At 50.0% G+C, this 17111-nt stretch overlaps 2 protein-coding genes across 3 annotated transcripts in view; one reads left to right on the plus strand and one right to left on the minus strand.

Moving 5' to 3' along the window:
* GPBP1L1 (GC-rich promoter binding protein 1 like 1) overlaps window positions 1–1057 on the plus strand; it is a 31967-nt gene extending 30910 nt beyond the window's left edge. For both annotated transcript variants that reach the window (XM_084290793.1, XM_084290794.1), the window contains exon 12: window positions 144–1057. In XM_084290793.1, coding sequence (XP_084146919.1) covers window positions 144–290 — 147 coding nt within the window. In that variant the 3' untranslated portion in view covers window positions 291–1057. The remainder of the gene's footprint in view (window positions 1–143) is intronic.
* A 4169-nt stretch (window positions 1058–5226) lies between these two features.
* On the minus strand, window positions 5227–16524 carry NASP (nuclear autoantigenic sperm protein). Its single transcript, XM_084291256.1, has 15 exons — window positions 16387–16524; window positions 15264–15314; window positions 14608–14718; window positions 13977–14057; window positions 13321–13418; window positions 11717–12607; window positions 10273–10355; window positions 9430–9515; window positions 9237–9310; window positions 8007–8195; window positions 7596–7762; window positions 7129–7182; window positions 6968–7039; window positions 5895–6026; window positions 5227–5393 (listed from the first exon to the last, which is right to left on the minus strand). Exons 1-15 carry the CDS (start codon window positions 16446–16448, stop codon window positions 5340–5342), a joined length of 2205 nt encoding a protein of 734 aa, XP_084147382.1. The 5' UTR covers window positions 16449–16524; the 3' UTR covers window positions 5227–5339.
* Window positions 16525–17111: the final 587 nt, after the last annotated feature.

Here is a 17111-nt window from a genome sequence, read left to right on the forward strand (position 1 = left end):
ACTGTAGTCCAACTGATGACTCTACATTATCCATACAGAGCATGTGTATATACGGTTAAACATATAACTGATGTCCACAGAGGGTTAGGGACAGTTACTCTCCATACTCGTGCTTGTTTTAAAACTTGCTTTCATTTCTACAGCGAAGAAGAAACGGATTTGGGAAGAACGGATTTCTTCAGGGCCGCGGCTCCAGCCTGTTGTTCCACTGGAGAAGCACTTTTAAGACAAAGATTGAGGACTCAGACACAGAAACTAGTAGCAGTGAAACTTCAGATGACGATGCCTGAGACTGGGCACAAGAAAATTGAAATAAATAAAATCAACCCAATAAACTCAGTTCATAGTTCAACACGTGTTTGGGGTTGTATAAACTAAACAGAGTTTATTCTGTCTCCAGTCTGTTCAGTTTTTTCTTCTGTTGTTGATACTTCATGCACAAGGGAAATAATTGTATCCCAAAGAAGAGAGAAATTGGCTTCTTTAGCTTTTTCTTTTGGTTTTGCCCTAATGCTTATAGAAGTTTGTGCAGCTAGCAAATTTTGACAAAAATCCCTTGTGGGGCAGTGCACAAGTTCAGTCTTGTAAGCAGGATACCAGTGACTGACTGATCTTTGCAACAACAAGCTTCTAACAGTGCCGCCTGCATTACATAATGTCGTGCGGTAACAATGTGCTAAAACAATCATTGTCAATGACAAAATGGCTATTGAAGTTCTAATTATGTTAAATTAATGCTAATAACATGAATTTTTTATTTTATTTTTTTTTGGCGGCTCGGGGAGCTTCATCACTTAACCAGGCGTTTGTGGTTTTCTTTTTTGGGTACAGCTGTAAAATATTTGGATATAGGAATTGTTTGTGTTCTTCTTCTTGCAGCCTTGATATTCAGGGTGGATTGTAAAATATAAATTTTTTGTGAGATTTCAAAGATTAAGATTATTTTGATAACATTATTTACAGATTTAAAAAAGTGACTATCACATTGAGTCTGTATGAGGGGGAAAAACTACTGCATCAAAAATAACTAACTTGGAATAAATATTTTGCATCAGTTTGCCAATTCTAATTGTCTTTCTTATGTAAGAAAAGCTTTCCTCTAAAGGGACTTGCAACTTTGGGGTTCTGATAGCACTGGGGTTAAATAGCTGCTTCTCCCGCTGTATTTTTTCCACTTGGCAAACATTGCTGTAGTGCTCAGACTGCAGAAGCTAAATTCTTCCTTTAAAAGGGGAGAGGGAAGACAATGGTGAGATGATAGCCCATGTTTGGTTTTGTCTTTTTTAAGAAAAGAAATGAAAATAATCTGAATTATCTTCCACTAAAGCAGTTTGCTTTTTTTTCCGCTTCATACAAAATAGTGAAGCTCGACTGGTCGGTGTCACTTCCTGTTCCTAGTGCAATGCTGCTGTTTCTGTTCACAACATGGCAAGGGTATGTCTGAATCCAAAGCTGTTTTCATTGAAATCTTTTTTAAAAATTCATGAAAACATTTCTATTAGATTAAAAAGGATTTTACAAACAACTCAGTTGTGGCCTAAGCTATTTCACTGTCTGTTTTAAGTTCAGCTTGTACATGAGCATTTTGGATCGGGAAGTATTTGCATGGTTGTCCACTGTTTGCAAGTTGGCTGGATGGAGTTGCACAGCAAATAAGAAATCCTGGGCTCACCGAGCTGAGGGGGAGACGGTCTGCCTTCAGCAGGGGCAGGATTTCACCATGGGTCTTGTTTTTCAATCCACTCCTGTGGATTGAAAGATGTGCAATGAAATTCTGGTGTTTAGCCATCTCTCTGCATCAGTACTCAGGGGAACATTTCTAGCTGATGTTCTCGCTGTGCTTTTAGGCTCTGGGGGCTGTTGGTGGGGCCGGCCCCACGCCACTGCCCTTGCTGCCAGCCTGGGCAGGGCCTGCCCAGCACCTCGGCACCTCCCTTCCCACCTTGGCAACCAAACACGGCCACAGCTGCCTCGTCCCGAGCAGGTTGGTGCTCCCTCACACTCAGAGAAGGGCCCCAGCCCCGAGCTGGGCTCACAGGGGTGGGATTTGGGTGTTTTTCCTGCAGGGAGCCCAATGCCTGGCGCAGGAGCCTTCACCTGCCCCAGCTGCCGCATGGCGTTCAGCTCCTGGCTGCTGCTGCGGGCGCACCAGGAGCGGCTCTGCCTGGGGACACCGATGGATGGCGGCTCCAGGGGGGACCCGGGCAGGGCCCGGAGGCTGCAGGACCCCTCGGTACTGTGAGGTTGGGTCAGGGGTGGGTGAGGAAATGGGGTCCTCCTGCTGGTGTCAGCTGGATACATCCCAGTCTGAGATGGGGCACGCTGCACCCCTCAGCGCTTAGTTTGGCAAAAACAGAAAAGTTATGGTATTAAGCTTTTTTTTGTTTTTTTTTTTTTTTGTCTTCTTGTTTACCTCCCTGAGGTTGGGATGCCCCAGCATGGAGACCGTGCCGAGCAGCGCCACCTCCTCCTGGTTTCTGGGCTCCCTCCGGCTATATTGGGACCACGGGGGCCGGGGCGAGCCCGTGGGGCACCCCTGGGGGACATCCTCACACCCCGCGAGAGGGCCCTGCTCTGGGCCACCGAGCCCCGTGTCCGCAGCCCCCAGCAACCCCCTGCCAGCAGGCTGACGAAGGAGGTGAGCTCACCCACATGGGGTGCAGGCTTTGTCCCCAGCTTTGTCCCCAGCCCTGTGGGGCTCCTGCCTCGTGCCCACCGCCTCCCCCTGTGCCTCAGGGAGAGCCCAGCCAGCAGCCAGCCCTGCCACAGGGTCACCCACGGGCACCGGAGCTGCTGGAAGCCCACAAACACCACATGGCTGAAATCCGGGCCAGGACGCAGCAGCTGGAGCAGCAGCGAGCAGGTAGGCACTGGTGGAGGTTTTGGGGCGATGGGGCTGTGGTTCCTGGGCTGACCCGTCCTGCCCCCCCGCAGGGCTGTGCCGGCGCCTGGCGCTGCTGGCGGAGGAGCAGCTGCGGCCGAAGCCCAGGCAAGCCCCAGAGGCACCGTGGGGTGAGGCCGGGCACCTGTACGGAGGGTGAGTCCCAGCTGGGGCGAGCAGGGCTCAGCTTCCCTCCAGGGCAAGCACCCAGACTGCTCCCCAAAAAGGCTCCCAGTTGCTCCCAGTTGCCCCATTTCCATCCCAGGCCCGTCCTCCCGCCGCCCACGGGGCCGCTCGCTGCTGAGGCCAGGTGAGAGCCGAGGGTGGGTGGGCGCCCGGTGGAGCCCCCACCCCGTCTGACAGCGGTGCCGTTGCAGGGCCCTGACGCTGTCCTACCTGCGCAGCGGTGGCCACGACGCTGCCATCCTGGCCCAGCTGCTCGACCTCCAGGTGGAGGCCATGGCGCTGGAGAAAAGGGTCACAAAGAAGACAGGTAAGAGGCAGCCCCGGTGCAGATCCCAGCCTGGGGTTGTGACCCCCTTCTGTCCCCACTGAGGCGCCCCCGGCCCTGCCAGCAGAGCGCCCCAGGGCCTCAGGCACTCAGGACCTCGACGCGGTGCTGCTGGCCGTGGAGCTGGAGAACCAGCGGCTGGAGGACGAGCTCCGGGTGCTGAAGGTCCGGCAGGCGAGGCGAGCTGATGCCAGTAGGTGGCTGGGCGATGGGGAACCCCCCGACTGCCTCCCCACAGCACCCCACTGCCTGTGGGCTGGCAGCCAGGTGAGCACCCCAGGCCCATGGTGACGAGCAGCTGTCCCCAGGCTCGCTGGCGGCCCAGCAGCAGGCGGAGGGCCTGGCCCGGCTGCAGGCGGAGGTGGGGATGCTGAGACGCCAGGCGGAGGGGACGGGGCCGCGGGCGATCCCCCCCGTCCTCCCACCAGCCCGGGCTCTGCCGGGGTTTCTCATGGTAAGAGTGGCGTCCCTGGGTGCAGGGGAGCCCCTCACCTCAGCGGGGGATTTCCCAGGGAACTGATTCAGGATTTGTTCCCTTGGCTGCAGCAGGATGTATTTCCCCCCCAGGTGCTGGACTGTGGGCATCATTTGCTCTGTGACCACAGCCCCTCTTCCCAGTCCCATTAATGCCAGATTTTTCCTTCCCTAGGAGGCTCCGGGACCAGCCCTGGGGCCCAGCAGCCCCTCAGCCCCCAGCCGCCCGCCTGCCGCCCCCATCCTCCCCATCGCAGCCCTGGAGGACCCCCCTCCTGCTCAGGAGCCACCAGCAGAGCACGAACTGCCCCTGAGGTGAGATGGGGACGGGCTGGGGCAGGAAATGGGGGCATTATTAAACAGCAGTGATAAAGGGATGGCAAAAGCTGTCACAGCTGCAGGCTGTGGAAGGGCAGTGTTTGGGGGATGTGTGTGGGGCCATCCTGGGACCCAGGTGCTGGGAATTTCAGCAGCAGGGAAGGGGTGGGATGCGTTGGGATGCGTTGTCAGTGCCCCCACACAAGGGTGATTTGTCCTGGCCAGCCTGGGGGATAGCAGGAGGGAAAGAGGAGCACAACTTTTCCTCCCCCCACTCCCTTTCCCTGCTGCTCACCCCTTCAGATGCATCCCCAGCCACTTTTAGGAGAAGCTTCACAGGCGGTCCTCATGGCTCAAGCCAGGAAGCAGCAAAAACCACAGCAAGATTTCCTCCCGCGTGCTGGAGGCCCCGTGCTGGGCGTTTAATAAATGGCTTCCCTTGCTGCTCATCACTTCTCAGCCTTTTTTGACAAATGTACCCGTCCCTGAGCCAGGTGCAGGCTGTGCTGTGCCCCCTTCACCACCCAGCCCTCCAAGCACAGGTGGGCAGAGCAGGGCCCCTGCCCCAGCCCTGAGGATGCAGAAATTCATGCCCAGCACTAAAGCACTGCAAAATTTTGGGTCTGAGTTGTGGCCACGGCTCTGCTCTGATCCCAGCCAGGATGAACGTGACCAAATGCAGCAGTTTGCCCACAGCAAGCCAGAAGGGATGTGGGGAACACAACCTCCAGCACAAACAGCCCTGGGAAAGGCTTCAGGGCAGGGGAAGCACCACCACGTGCTTGACCCCTGCTCCCTGTGAACAGAGAGGTTGTGGCAGAGCAGAAGGGCACAGGTGCAGGTTGAGCACTGGCTGCAGGGGCCAGACAAGCTCTTATCGCACCTCCCCAACACCCCCAGGGCCAGGGGAGGTGCCGCAGCAGCGGGCCAGGCTTTGCCCAGGAGCTGTGAGCCCAGCAGGGGCTGGGGGGAGATCTGCCACCCCCAGGGCAGTGAGGAGCAGAGGGGGGAGCTTTTAAGGGGAAGGGCAGGACAAGGACCATTTGCTTACAATCTTTATTGAAGTCATACAAAAGTTGCCAAAAAGTGAAAAAATACACTATATACAAAACCATTTTCCTTGTAAGGAGAGGAGTGTCCGAGGTTAAAGAATTATCATACTGTGCTTTCAACTGTAGCCCCTGATTCTGCTTGTGGCCTCTTCTCTGCCTGAAAGAAAAGAGAAGTATTGGATTTAAGAAACAGAACAAAACACTGCATTACAGCATCAATGCATGCAGCATTCACTGTTTTTGTGGTTTGAAAACAAAACTAGGCATGCTTTGCTGGTCTTCAGAGCCCAGAACTACAACAGCCATTAACAATTGTAGCCCAGGTGAGAAATATTAAAACCCTGGAGCGCTCTGCTGCACAAACAGGCCCTGTGCTGTTCAGCCCGACAAGCCCCAGAGCCCCAGCACACACATTCCTATCCCTCCCATCAGCTGCACAGCCCGTTATCTGCCCAGCTCACTTGGTGTCAGACACCACAGCACAACGTGCAGCCTGGCAGCTTGGAACACTCCCCCTCGTGCAGGAAGCCCCATGAAGCCCAGCAGGCAATAAAACCAGCCAGGCACAAAACCACTCCTTAACAGAACGGGAAACAAAAAAAACAAACAAACAAAAAAAAACAACCACAAGGCACCATGTCCTGACTCTACTGCCCACCTCCTCTTCCATTTTTTCTGGAACCTCCTTTCCACTGGGGGCAGCAGCAGCACCACCACCATTGACAGCCGGTTCTGGTTTAGATTTCTTAGCTTCATTGTCTCCCTGGTGAGTCTCCTCCTCTGGTTTCCTCTGAGGACAAAATTGTTTAGTCTTCACTATGGACAAATGTGTTTTTAGAAAGTGAGCATCCAGATGTCATTGCACATTATCTACTCAACCTCCACTTGCCAGATTCAAGAAAAATACTTAAGTATTAGGATTTAACTGAAGCTCTGAAGCTTTAGCACAAAGGTCTCAATCACAAAGTATAACCAGGAGGATATAATTCAAGTGCCAGTATTTTTAATGCAGAATTATCCTTAGTTAGAATCTGGCAGGGGAACACGTTACAGCTGTGATTGTAAAAATCACTCCAGACAAACCTGAACTCACACAGGCTAACATAACTGACAAGGCTGTGCCACATATACGATATAAAGAACAATATCCCATGTGGGACAATTTTAGCAATAGCAGAAATTGTTCTGGGGGGGGGGGAAAGAAACAAGAACTATACATTGAGCACTAGGTTCTTTTAAAATATCTTATTTTCTCATTAAGAGGCAATTTAGCACAGCTATACAATTGGACTGGCTTTGGTATTTTGCAAGTCCAATTCTCCATTTCCACTTGGAAAGAAGGGAATCCAATTCAGCCTGGTTAATTGCCTTTAATTTTCAAGATCTACACACTGCCCTGCTCTTCTTGCAGGCTCTCAGCAGAGCAGGGCATCTGCTCAGAGAACTCCTCCACAAGCCACACAATTCAGCTCTGGTTAAACCAGTGTGGCTCAGGCAGAGAGCTGAACCATCACCAACTATTCTCCTGGAGGCTGGATGGTTCCCAGACTGATTAGCTCCCAGTGGAAAGGAGTTCCACACACCATCTCTTATTACTTTTAGAGTGTTTTTCTTTTTCCAGGTGTTGTAGAACTAAGTTGAAAAAAAGCCTTAAGCTAAGAAATGAAACTAGAGGTTAAGCCAGGGGTACTTTAACCACCTGTTTGTTCAACTCGTCGTTTCTGAACTCACCTTTTTCCTGACCAGGTGAGAGATGTCTGTAACACACTGAGATGCTCCATCTGCTGCTTTTCTAACTGGAATCTAGTACAAAACAATGACACATCACTAACAGCAAACAGCAATCTTTAGAGCAGTCACGAATTCTCGGCATCCATCTTTGCTCAACTTACTGTGGAAACCGAACCGCTGTCTTCACTTTGTGCAAAGCCAGACGTAGTTCCAACCTTAAGAGAAGCAAAAGATAACAGCTAAGCAGCATGTTCTGCCATCTCCTCCCACAAGGCCAATGCACTAGTTTAATAAGTTGCAGAAAACCCAACTTCATGTCTTAACTTTACATTCTGCTTCTACACTTACATACAGGATAGAAGAAAGGTTCACGTAGCGATGTAACACTCATTTAAGTCTCACATTTGACTTAGCTATCATTTCTAGCCTTTAGGTATTTAATTACTCGAAAAGCCTACCAAAGTCCAGTTTAGTTTGGAGCAATTCATTTCAGCGTATTTACTATTAATCTTTTCAGACGTCATCTGTCTTAAATTCCCTTCTTGATCTGAACTTTTCCCATCACTGGTTTACTTCAAATCTCACTGGAAGGATGTTTGCTTGAAAGGCAACAGCAGGATGTACTCACCAGAGTCGCTTTCAGTGCCAGCTCAGCTACTCTTGCACTCTTTTGAGACTCCTTCGAATCCTCTATCTTTTCTTTGATTTCAGGGAGAAGTCCTTTTAATTCTTCAATCTCCTTCTCATCTTCAGGGGACCCACTTTCTGACTTCTTTATTCGTTCAGTAAGCATTGCTAGAATGACAGTTATTAGGGCAAAAACCCGTCCACACCAAGTCCCTGTTTGGTTATCAGTTCCCAGAGGCAAGTGCCCACCAGCAGGTGCTGTTTGGCTGTTCAGATGTTAGTCTGGGCTGTTACCAAACGTTTGCATGACAAGGTAATAAGCAGACGTAACTGCTGGCAGGGCAATTAACAAAGTCAGTTCTGATTTGGGAAAGCTCTCTGTTTGGTTAGGCAATTTCGGACATCCACTCACCCATTCTCTTGTCGATGACTTCTACGGATTTGCCAAACTGCAGCACTGCCTCGTCGAACTGGCTGTTGTAGTGGTAGGCCAGGGCCAGCTGGTAGTGGCTTTCGGCAAGCAGGCGGTCGTGAGCCTCCAGGTATTTCTGCTGCAGGGCCAGACAGGCCTGGAACTCCTCTATAGCCTGCACATAGTTTTCTATAGGAGCAAGCCATACGGTCTTTACAAACAAGACGCATTTATCTAAGCACCATCCACACCCTTATTCAGTTACTACGTATTTTATTCCACTTCATGAAGTCCAAGAAGAGAAGTAGCAGGGAATGTAAGCTGAGCTCAGCGACAGGCTGCTCTCCTATGAGCAGGTGACAGTGCTCACAGCCCAACACTGCCTTCACCTCAGAAAAAGACCGAGTCCATTTCCTTGAGGTGCTTTGTCTGTTTACAATACCACAATAAACTAGAAAGCCGAGCTAAAACCTGCCACAATTATCCTGCTGTTTTACCTATCAGTTGAATATAACCAGGCAGAACTGCAGCTGAGCTGGAGGTGAGTGGTCCCCTGCCACCTTCCAGTTCAGCACCCCACGGAGTGCTCTAGTGGCACGAAACACAACCCTCACTTTGTAAGCCTTGTCCAGAATCCTGTCACATTATTTCCAGTGATGACACCCCTACTTTGATTTAACAAGATCAAATACAAAACAAACATGTTTTCAAGTGAAGAGCAGACAGACATGTTAGAAGGCAGAAACCTGCAGCTTGCTACCTGTTTTCCTGGTGCATCAGGGTCTTTCCCAGTTGCACCACACCATTTTACAAAGTCTAATATCATCAACCTTTTTTATTTGAAATCTTTATGTTCCAGAAGTGGTTTGGCACCTGACACTTCCCTCTGAGCTCAGGGACTGAGTACTTCCATAAGGAAAGAGTCTTTCCCAATTTCTGAAGGTAACCAAACCCTGCCTATGAAACAGCCTCGTGCTCTGCTCTAACACCAGCTCTTACTCAACTCTTCCTCCTGCTCTTCTGGAATAGCACGGAATACCTGTTTAAGGAACTCACTTGTTCATCCATTGATTAAAAAGGCTTCTCGTGAGGCTGTACTATTATAATTAGAAAAAATATGTGCCTCTTCATCTTATCAGACTGCAGTCACCTCTACTCATTCTGAAGTACGAAATAGGAAGTGACAAAATGAAACCCAGCACTTGATAGGTAAGAATTAGCACTGCTTACCAGATTCAATGCTGACTTCTCCTAGCTTTAGATGAGCCTGAGCCGCGTGGAGCTGAGCTTCTTTTGTTTCTTTTCTAAATCAAGGAAAAAAGCCATTTCCATGAGAACACCTAAATACCTAGCATTATACCTACACCACCTCCCAGCTCCCTCCCACTCTCACAGACAACCAAATTGCAGATTCAGTTTTTACCTCTTGTAGATGACTTTCGCTAACTCCAGCATGTCCCAGGCTAGCTCAAGATTTCCAATTTCTTCCTCCTCACTTTCCTGTAAAGACTAGAAACACACGTTTACGTTGTTAGTTGATATGGCCCTTCCCCCCTGCTTCCCCAGAAATAACAGGGCACCAAGCACCAATATTATCCTAAGAATAAGACTGAGGTTTAAGTTGCTATTAAGATAAGCTAATCACTATAGGAGTTGATGTTCCTTTTTTTTTTTTTCTCAAATGTTTTTGAGCTCCATTAGAGTAGTCTGAGGCAGAGATATTCTATTTAAGACAACTGTCTTTCATTCTTCACAACATTCAAATAGGGCTCAGACTTCTTCAACACGAAATGCTCCATCAAGCTAACTCCTCAGATTCAAGCAGCACAACACTTCCCACTGAATTCCCCATCTTAATCATGACTTACTGGACTGGGTGCACTCGATGCGTACAGTGAGACAACAGCAGAACAAACCAACACAGAACTGTTTTGAGTAAGTAGCTTCAGTAACAAACTAAAGCAGCCCTCCCTGCTGAAGCCCACCCCTGCACTTACCAGGCTGCATCACCGGTCTATAGACTGCAAGAATTTGTTTCAGTGTTAGCTAAATAAGCACAAGTTCACAGAAAAAAAAAGTGAACAAGATCCTACAATACAGACTATGCCTAACGATGCCCTTTCCTTCAGCAATGCTGGTTTCTAAACAGAAGTGATTTCCTGCACAGGACTAAATGAAACACAAGTGAGCTTTTACAAACTTAAAGGGACATTTAGACAGACATCACTCCTTCAAGAGCACCAATATCAGAGCTCAGCAGCCTCACCTTGTCTTCCACTGTCAATTCATTCTCCTTATCATCTTCAGCTTTGTCATTTTCTTTATCTTCTTCCTCAGATTCTTCTGTTTCTAGAAGGAAAGTAGACGAATGAGAACACTTGCTGTTACGATGCTTCCTTCACACGGAGCCAGGCAGAATATTTTATCCTTCCAGGGAGAGGTTAGAAGTGGGACATGAGAAGGGCACGGGTGACACTAGATTCCCAGCAGCAGCCATCTTGCTGAATTGTGAGCGCTGTAGGCTAAGGTAATTCAAGGCAACCTTAGTCCCTGCTTTAAGTTTAACTTCATACTAGAACGGAAACTCACCTAGAACTCAGTTCTCACCAATTGTGAACCCCCACTGAAGCCGTGGGATCCTGAGCAGCCCCCAGAGGCACTGGTCAGTTGCTGGACCTCATGCTACAGATAACAAGCGCTTCCAGCAAGATAGCTGCCAAGCTGCGTACAGATGAGACCATTTCTGAATTCTCACTCCTCGTTTCAGTCCTTTCACAGGACAAGAAAGAGCGGGTCACTCTTCTATGGGTTTGCATTTCAGTCACTGTGGCCAGACACCTTTCTAGGCACTGCTTCCCCTCTCAGCATTCAGCACGAGCCCTCTCAGCACACAGAACTGTTCGGTCTGAACACTCGCCACTCCTCAGCAAGGCCGAGCTGCTGACAAGCCAAGCTGCAGTGATCAGTTTATTGATTAACTTGGCCCACAGAAGGCAGTGGCCTTGTAAGACCACGCACGTCCCACTTTGGCAAAGCGCACACGTTTCTGCCAGGCAACTTAACGTAATCCTGATAACAGCCATAATGCAGCAGGGAAGCAGAATGGCAGAAAAAAAGCTAGGTAGCTGGAAGACTGCACTAGATGCAATAAGCCTTCAAGTCCCAGGGCAAATTAAGTTTAGGTTCACCAGCCAAATTGTCACTTTTAATTACTACCAGAAAGACTCTAATGGAAAGTCCCTTCCCTACCCTCTGAAAAGTCAATTTACCATCTTGTTTTGCATTCAGCTGTTCTTATTTTCCTGCTCCACTGTTTTTAAAGTAAAGTATGGTTATAACCAGAGGCAACGTGTGCTTCAAGTTACTTGGAGGTTAGTGCAGTAAACCCAGACGCATGCAAGTGAACATCCATTCAGTATTCTCCACCAGCCCAGCCATCACTTACAGATCTCACAGGGCTGTAAGTTTGCTTTAAGGCAAGATTTGCTTTGCAGTTAGTTAAGCGTTAGTCTAGAGAAAACCGAGACTATTCACTGTTCCTTGAAACTTTACCAAAACCAGTTACTTGGATATAAAGTCCCCAGGAGCCCCTTTACAGTGCCTTTTCCTTATTCTAAGGCAAACAGAAAATTCTGAATGGAACACTTTACCCGGTGTTAGCCAAATCCATCAAGTCAGCCACCCACAAGTACTTTTCTCCTCACTGTTACCTTCTCCCTCTTCCATCTGGTCATCTTTCTCTTCTTTCTCTACCTTAGCACCTTCACCCTCTTCCATCAGGTCATCTTTCTTTTCCTCTTTCTCTACCTTAGCTGCTACTTCAGCCTTTTCTTCCACGTCATTAGATGGTTCCTTGCCCTCTGCGGGCCCTGGTTCCTTTGAGGACTCTGTCTCTTTAGGTTCAGCTGGTTTCTCTTCTGTAGCTGGCTCTGCTGGCTCTTTCTCCTCCACCTTCTTCTGCTCAGCTGCCTCTGCCTGCCCTTCTGCAGCTTCTTTCTGCTCCACAGTGACGGCTGCCTGCCCTTCTGCTGTCACTTCTTGTGACAACGCCTTCTCTTCCACAGCTGCCTCTGCCTGCCCTTCTATTGCCTCTCCCTTTTTGACGGCTGCCTCTTTTTCTGTTGCTTCTGCCATCTGCTCTCCTGCCTCTCCCTTCTCTTCCACAGGTGCTTCTGTAGACTTAGCCTCTTCCACAGCTGCCTTTGGCTCCTTGTCCGACACTTCTGTCATTCTGTCCTTCTCCTCCATTGCCTCTGCTACCTCTTCATGCTTTGTGTTCTGCTCTTTTTCCACTGCTTTCTCTTCCACAGCTGCCTCCTCTTTTGTAGTTGTCTTTTCCACAGCCATCTGCTGCTTTTGTTCTTCTGAAGTTAATTCTTTTTCCACAGAAGCCTCTGTCTTCTCTTTAGCCTCTTCTACCTTTACGTCCATGTCAGTCGCTTCTTCCCTTGGCTTTTCTTCCGTTCCATCTTCCATTTCCACATCCTCCGTTTTGACTTCCTTCTCAGCTAGTACTGGAGCTCCTTCCGTAGACTTCTTGGCCTCTTCTTTTTCCCCCATGGCGTTATATACCTGTTCTCTCAACTCCTCCCTTGCTTCTTCTACATGATTGAGGAAGCATAAACATTTCTCCGAGTTTAGTGACACAGACATTAACGGGCACTGACACCACCACCCTCAGACCCTCGGCCAGCGTGTTGGTTTGTCATCGAGTTAAATGACGCTCCTAAAAACTTCCTTTTCACAACACAAGCTATTAGGATGCAACCAACAAAGTCGGACTAAGCAAACCCCTTCCCCTTCCCCAGACTGAATTATTGCAAGCGGCCGCTCAAGCAGTGTGCAGTTTTGCGCGCTAGCATTTTTAGTCACAGCTAAGCAAGAGATGCCAGTGCTTTAAGAGTCTGGATCCACAGAATCCCTGCATTACCTCCAGCTGCGGGTAGGAAAACATAGTTACCATCCTCAGAGTTCATTTACAGACTGAGCTGTCCTGCTACAGACACTGTACTGCCACAAGGTTACAAAGCAGTTCAAGTTGACTGTGAAGCTCAAGAAAGCCTGAGCACAGTGCTTCAGGACACAGACATCTGGTGACCCTTCACACACGCTTATGCAATCAGTTCCTCGTAGAGGTTTGGGAGGTTTTGTTCAATCTTTAAGCAAGATTAGAAGAACAAAAGTCCGTTCTGTCTGCTAGGAGTTTGAACAGAATGCTTCTGACTACCTGGGATGCCAATACTCAGCACGTGGACCATTTAGACAAGAAAATGCAGCTCGGTACCTCCATGGCACGACCGACAGCTTTACATACCATCAGCAGCCGGTAAGGCGGAATCATCTTCAGCTTTCTCTCCTTCCTCTTCAACCTGCACCCCTTCTAAGGCATTTCCCAATACACCATTTTCCATTCTAAAGGGAATAAGAGGTTGTTATCCCTTGGCTCCTGTAAGTACGCCTCTTTAACTGTGGAAGCTACACCACCATGGCCCGTTCCACCCAGTGTAACTCTGCATATGAGGCTCTAGCACAACCCTGCCTATACGAGGACAAAGCTTTTACCCCAGCCAGACTCCTGCTCTGGATGCCTGACACGCTGCATGCTTCCTTGACAGTAACAGGTGCTTAGAAGATAAGCCTACTAACATCATAAATAACATTTCCCTCCAGAGAAGTATGGATATTTGTCAAATGGTTCCTAAAAAAACGCAGCTACTACAAAGCATTGCTTAAATAACAAACAAGCCACAGCACATAGTACCTATATTACTTTGAAATGTTTTTCTGCCAGAAGCTCTATTTCTGATACCATTTTTCACTCTCAAAATTGAGTTTTACAGCCTCTTAAGACAGTCACTCCTATTTCTTCGGAAAAGAAGCACACCCATTACTGTTCAGCTATAAACCACCTGAAGGAAGCATACCGTACATTTAAGGACAGGCACCGTACGTGAGCAACTGGTAGCATACCTTGCCAACTCCAGGAGAGATTTTCCATAATAAAAAAAAGCTTCTGCACACTCATCCGCTGTCTCACCATATTTTTTACCCCTACAAAAGTAATGAAGCATTATTTGCCTCTGCTGGTTTTTGAAGGTTTTGATACTGAACTTTAAAGCTAAAAATTCCTGGACACAAAGAATCAGTTTCCTAAGCTCATCTTCCATTTTTGAACAACAGATGGATGCCCCTCTCACTTATTTAGAGCTGTATCTCAGAAGCATCCAGCAAAGCAAGTTAATCTAAAAACCCCCAAGATGTATCACCCTTGGGGACTGATCAAGACTAGCAAAGAATGGGCAAGTTACACGACTCCTTTATTTTCACATTAACAGACTACGTCAGAACTATGTAAGGCAAAATAAAATATCAAATCCTTTTTCCTTCCTAGAGAACCACATTATCAATTATTATCATTATAAAAGCTGTCCCAGTTACACAGCAACTACAGTATTGTCCTACACCTAAGCACTCTCTTCAGTTGTGTTATAAATATAGCAACATACATAATGTAAAAACCTAAATCTTGTATGAACCACATCACTGTAGTCAACCTGAAAGCCAGGCCTGACAAAAACACACAAAACATTTTACTACTTACAGCAAGCTTGCAGCTTCCTGGAACGCATTAACAGCAGCTGGAATATTTCCCATTACCAAGTGTTTCTGTCCTAAACCCAATAGTTTCTTGGATTCTCCATCCACATCCATACTAGGAGAAAATCAGATGCAGGATTGTTAGTTTCCATAGTAATGAGAAAAGTACACGTCGGATTCATACCCAGCTCTCAAGACCTAGGCAGCTCAATTTAAGTGAGCTGCAGACATTAACGTGACTGGCAGCACCGTAAGTTTATTTTAAAGTCTGGACCACCTTCTGGTTTTGATGGTTAAGGACAAATAGGTTAATTCTAACAAATGCTGGAAGAAGTGGCTGTCAGACTGAGGCATGGCAAAGGAGGCTCAATACCAGGGGGCTGCACAACAGTGTAACAGTGCTGCACAGGGCTTTGCCAGCTGCAAGAAGAGAAGAATAAGTGCAAGTTACAGCTTCTGACGATGCACCTGAGGAGACAGATGGATGCAAACCTTGGTTTTGGCTCAGCACCCCTCAAGCAGGGTGCTGCAGAGGGCACGTACCCACCTGTACCTCAGGGTGGGACATGAGGAGATGCCCACAGGGCAGCAGGACAAGGACAGCCACACACCCGCCACCTCCCTCCTCAAGGTGCCAGCAGCATCCTTGGCCCCACTCACCCGTCTGCTTTGTCGGCGGAGGTGGAGGGGGCGGCCAGTTCCTCTTCCATCCTGCAAGGGACAGGAGGAGTGGGGCGTCAGCGTCGCCACAGCGGGGCTGAGGTGTGAGGCTGGGGGCCATAGCGGTGGCCAGCCACCACCGCCGGCCCTCAGCGTTTTGGGGAGAGTGACAAGGTGTGGGGGTTAGTTATTGATTTATTTACGTGTTAAGTCAGAAAGTGAGGGTTATTTGTTTGTGTGTGCTATTTATTTAGGTAAGAGAGTGAGGGTTATTTATTTATGTGTGTTAGGTCAGAGACTGAGGGTTATTTGCATGCGTTAAGTCGAAGATTGAGGGTTATTTACTGATGTATTTATATGCATTAAGTCAAAGACTGAGTGTTATTTACTCATTTATATGCATGAAGTCCAAGACTGAGGGTTGTTTACATATTTACGTGTGTTAAGTCAAAGGCTGAGGGCTGTTTACTCGTTTATTTGTGCTAAATCAAAGACCGAGAGTTGTTTATTTGCGTTAAACCGAAGTCTGGGGGCTGTTCACTCATTTATTTGCGCTAAACCAGGCTCTGAGCGCTGTTTATTTGTTTATTGACGCCAGAGCAGGGCCCGTGCCCGGCCCCTCACAGACAATGGCCCCTTCCCGCCTCGCCGCCGCCCCGCCCCCGCCCTTGGCGCCAAACCCCGCCGGCGGCTCCTCACGGGCTGCCGGCCCCGCGCCACGTGACCGCTCCCCCCACACCCCCCCCTTCCCCGACCCTCTCCGGGCAGGCTCGACGGCGTCGGCTGCCCCCAACAAAGATGGCCGCGGCCGCGCGCGGGTCACGTGGTGCCTCGGCGCGAGCCGAGCGGGCCCAGCTGGCCGCGGCGGAGCGGGGCGGCACGTACCACCGCCCGCGGGGAGGGGGGGGGGGGACACACAGGGGGAGGTGAAGGGGTACCGAGCCCAGCCAGCACCCCCCAAGCCACACGCTCACCCCCCCCTCGCCTCAAGGAAGCCCGCCCGCCGCCCCCAGCCTCCCCGTTGCCCGGTGAGGCGCACGGGAAGCGGCCCCCCTCGCCCCCGCCGGCCCCCCCCTCCCCCCGGCGCACCGCACGCGCGCAGCGGGCCCGGGGCCGGCCCTACCTAGTCGGGGAGGCCGACGCTGGCTCGACGCGGGGGGCGGCAGCGACGGCCGAGGATTGCATAGAAGCTGCTGGAGACAGGGGCGGCGGCGGCAGAGTGCAGACCCCTACCCCTCCGGCCGCCTATATACCCCCCAGGACACGCCCCGGCCCGCCTCGCGGCGCGCGCACGCAGCCGCCGGACTACAGCTCCCAGCATGCCGCGCGTCCACCCTCCGCCCGGCACTCAGGGCGCCAGCGCGCGGGGCTCGCTGGGAAATGTAGTTCCGAGAGGCGGCTGCCGCCGCTGCGCCGCGCTGCCCGCTGGGAAGTGTAGTGCGGAGCGAGGCGGGGAGGAGCGAAGGTAACGGGGTTCCGGCTGCCGCGGGGCGTGCTGGGAATTGTAGTCCCGGGCGCTGCGCCAGGACTCCCCGCCGGGCCGCGGGGCGGACATCTTGCGAGTGAAATTACCTCAGGAATAAAAGTACCTCAGGGAAAGCACAGCAGGGACTGCGCTCCCCTCAGGGCGAAAATGTCCCGTCTGGCAGAGTCCTGACCCTGCTGTAATGGCGTTCTGGGCTGAGCAGAACCCAGCAGGATTAGGAAACAACAGGCACGGAAACTTTTCACATTTCACATAAAGAGCACAGCAAGCAATAAACAAACTTGTTCCATCTGGCTGCACAGCATAAGGCCCAGGAGAGAAAACACTTGCAGAGACATTACACTTGAGATGGATACACGGTT

The sequence above is a fragment of the Netta rufina genome (genome assembly GCF_964035555.1).
Source record: "Netta rufina genome assembly, chromosome: 8".
NCBI lineage: Eukaryota > Metazoa > Chordata > Aves > Anseriformes > Anatidae > Netta > Netta rufina.

Coding starts and splice junctions, on each gene's coding strand:
- NASP (XM_084291256.1), bottom strand. CDS start 16,448: ATGCAATCCTCGGCCGTCGCTGCCGCCCCCCGCGTCGAGCCAGCGTCG. Junction 12,608..13,320: donor CGCCTTACCGGCTGCTGATG/GTATGTAAAGCT, acceptor TCAATCATGTAG/AAGAAGCAAGGGAGGAGTTG. Junction 7,183..7,595: donor TGGCACTGAAAGCGACTCTG/GTGAGTACATCC, acceptor GCTTCTCTTAAG/GTTGGAACTACGTCTGGCTT.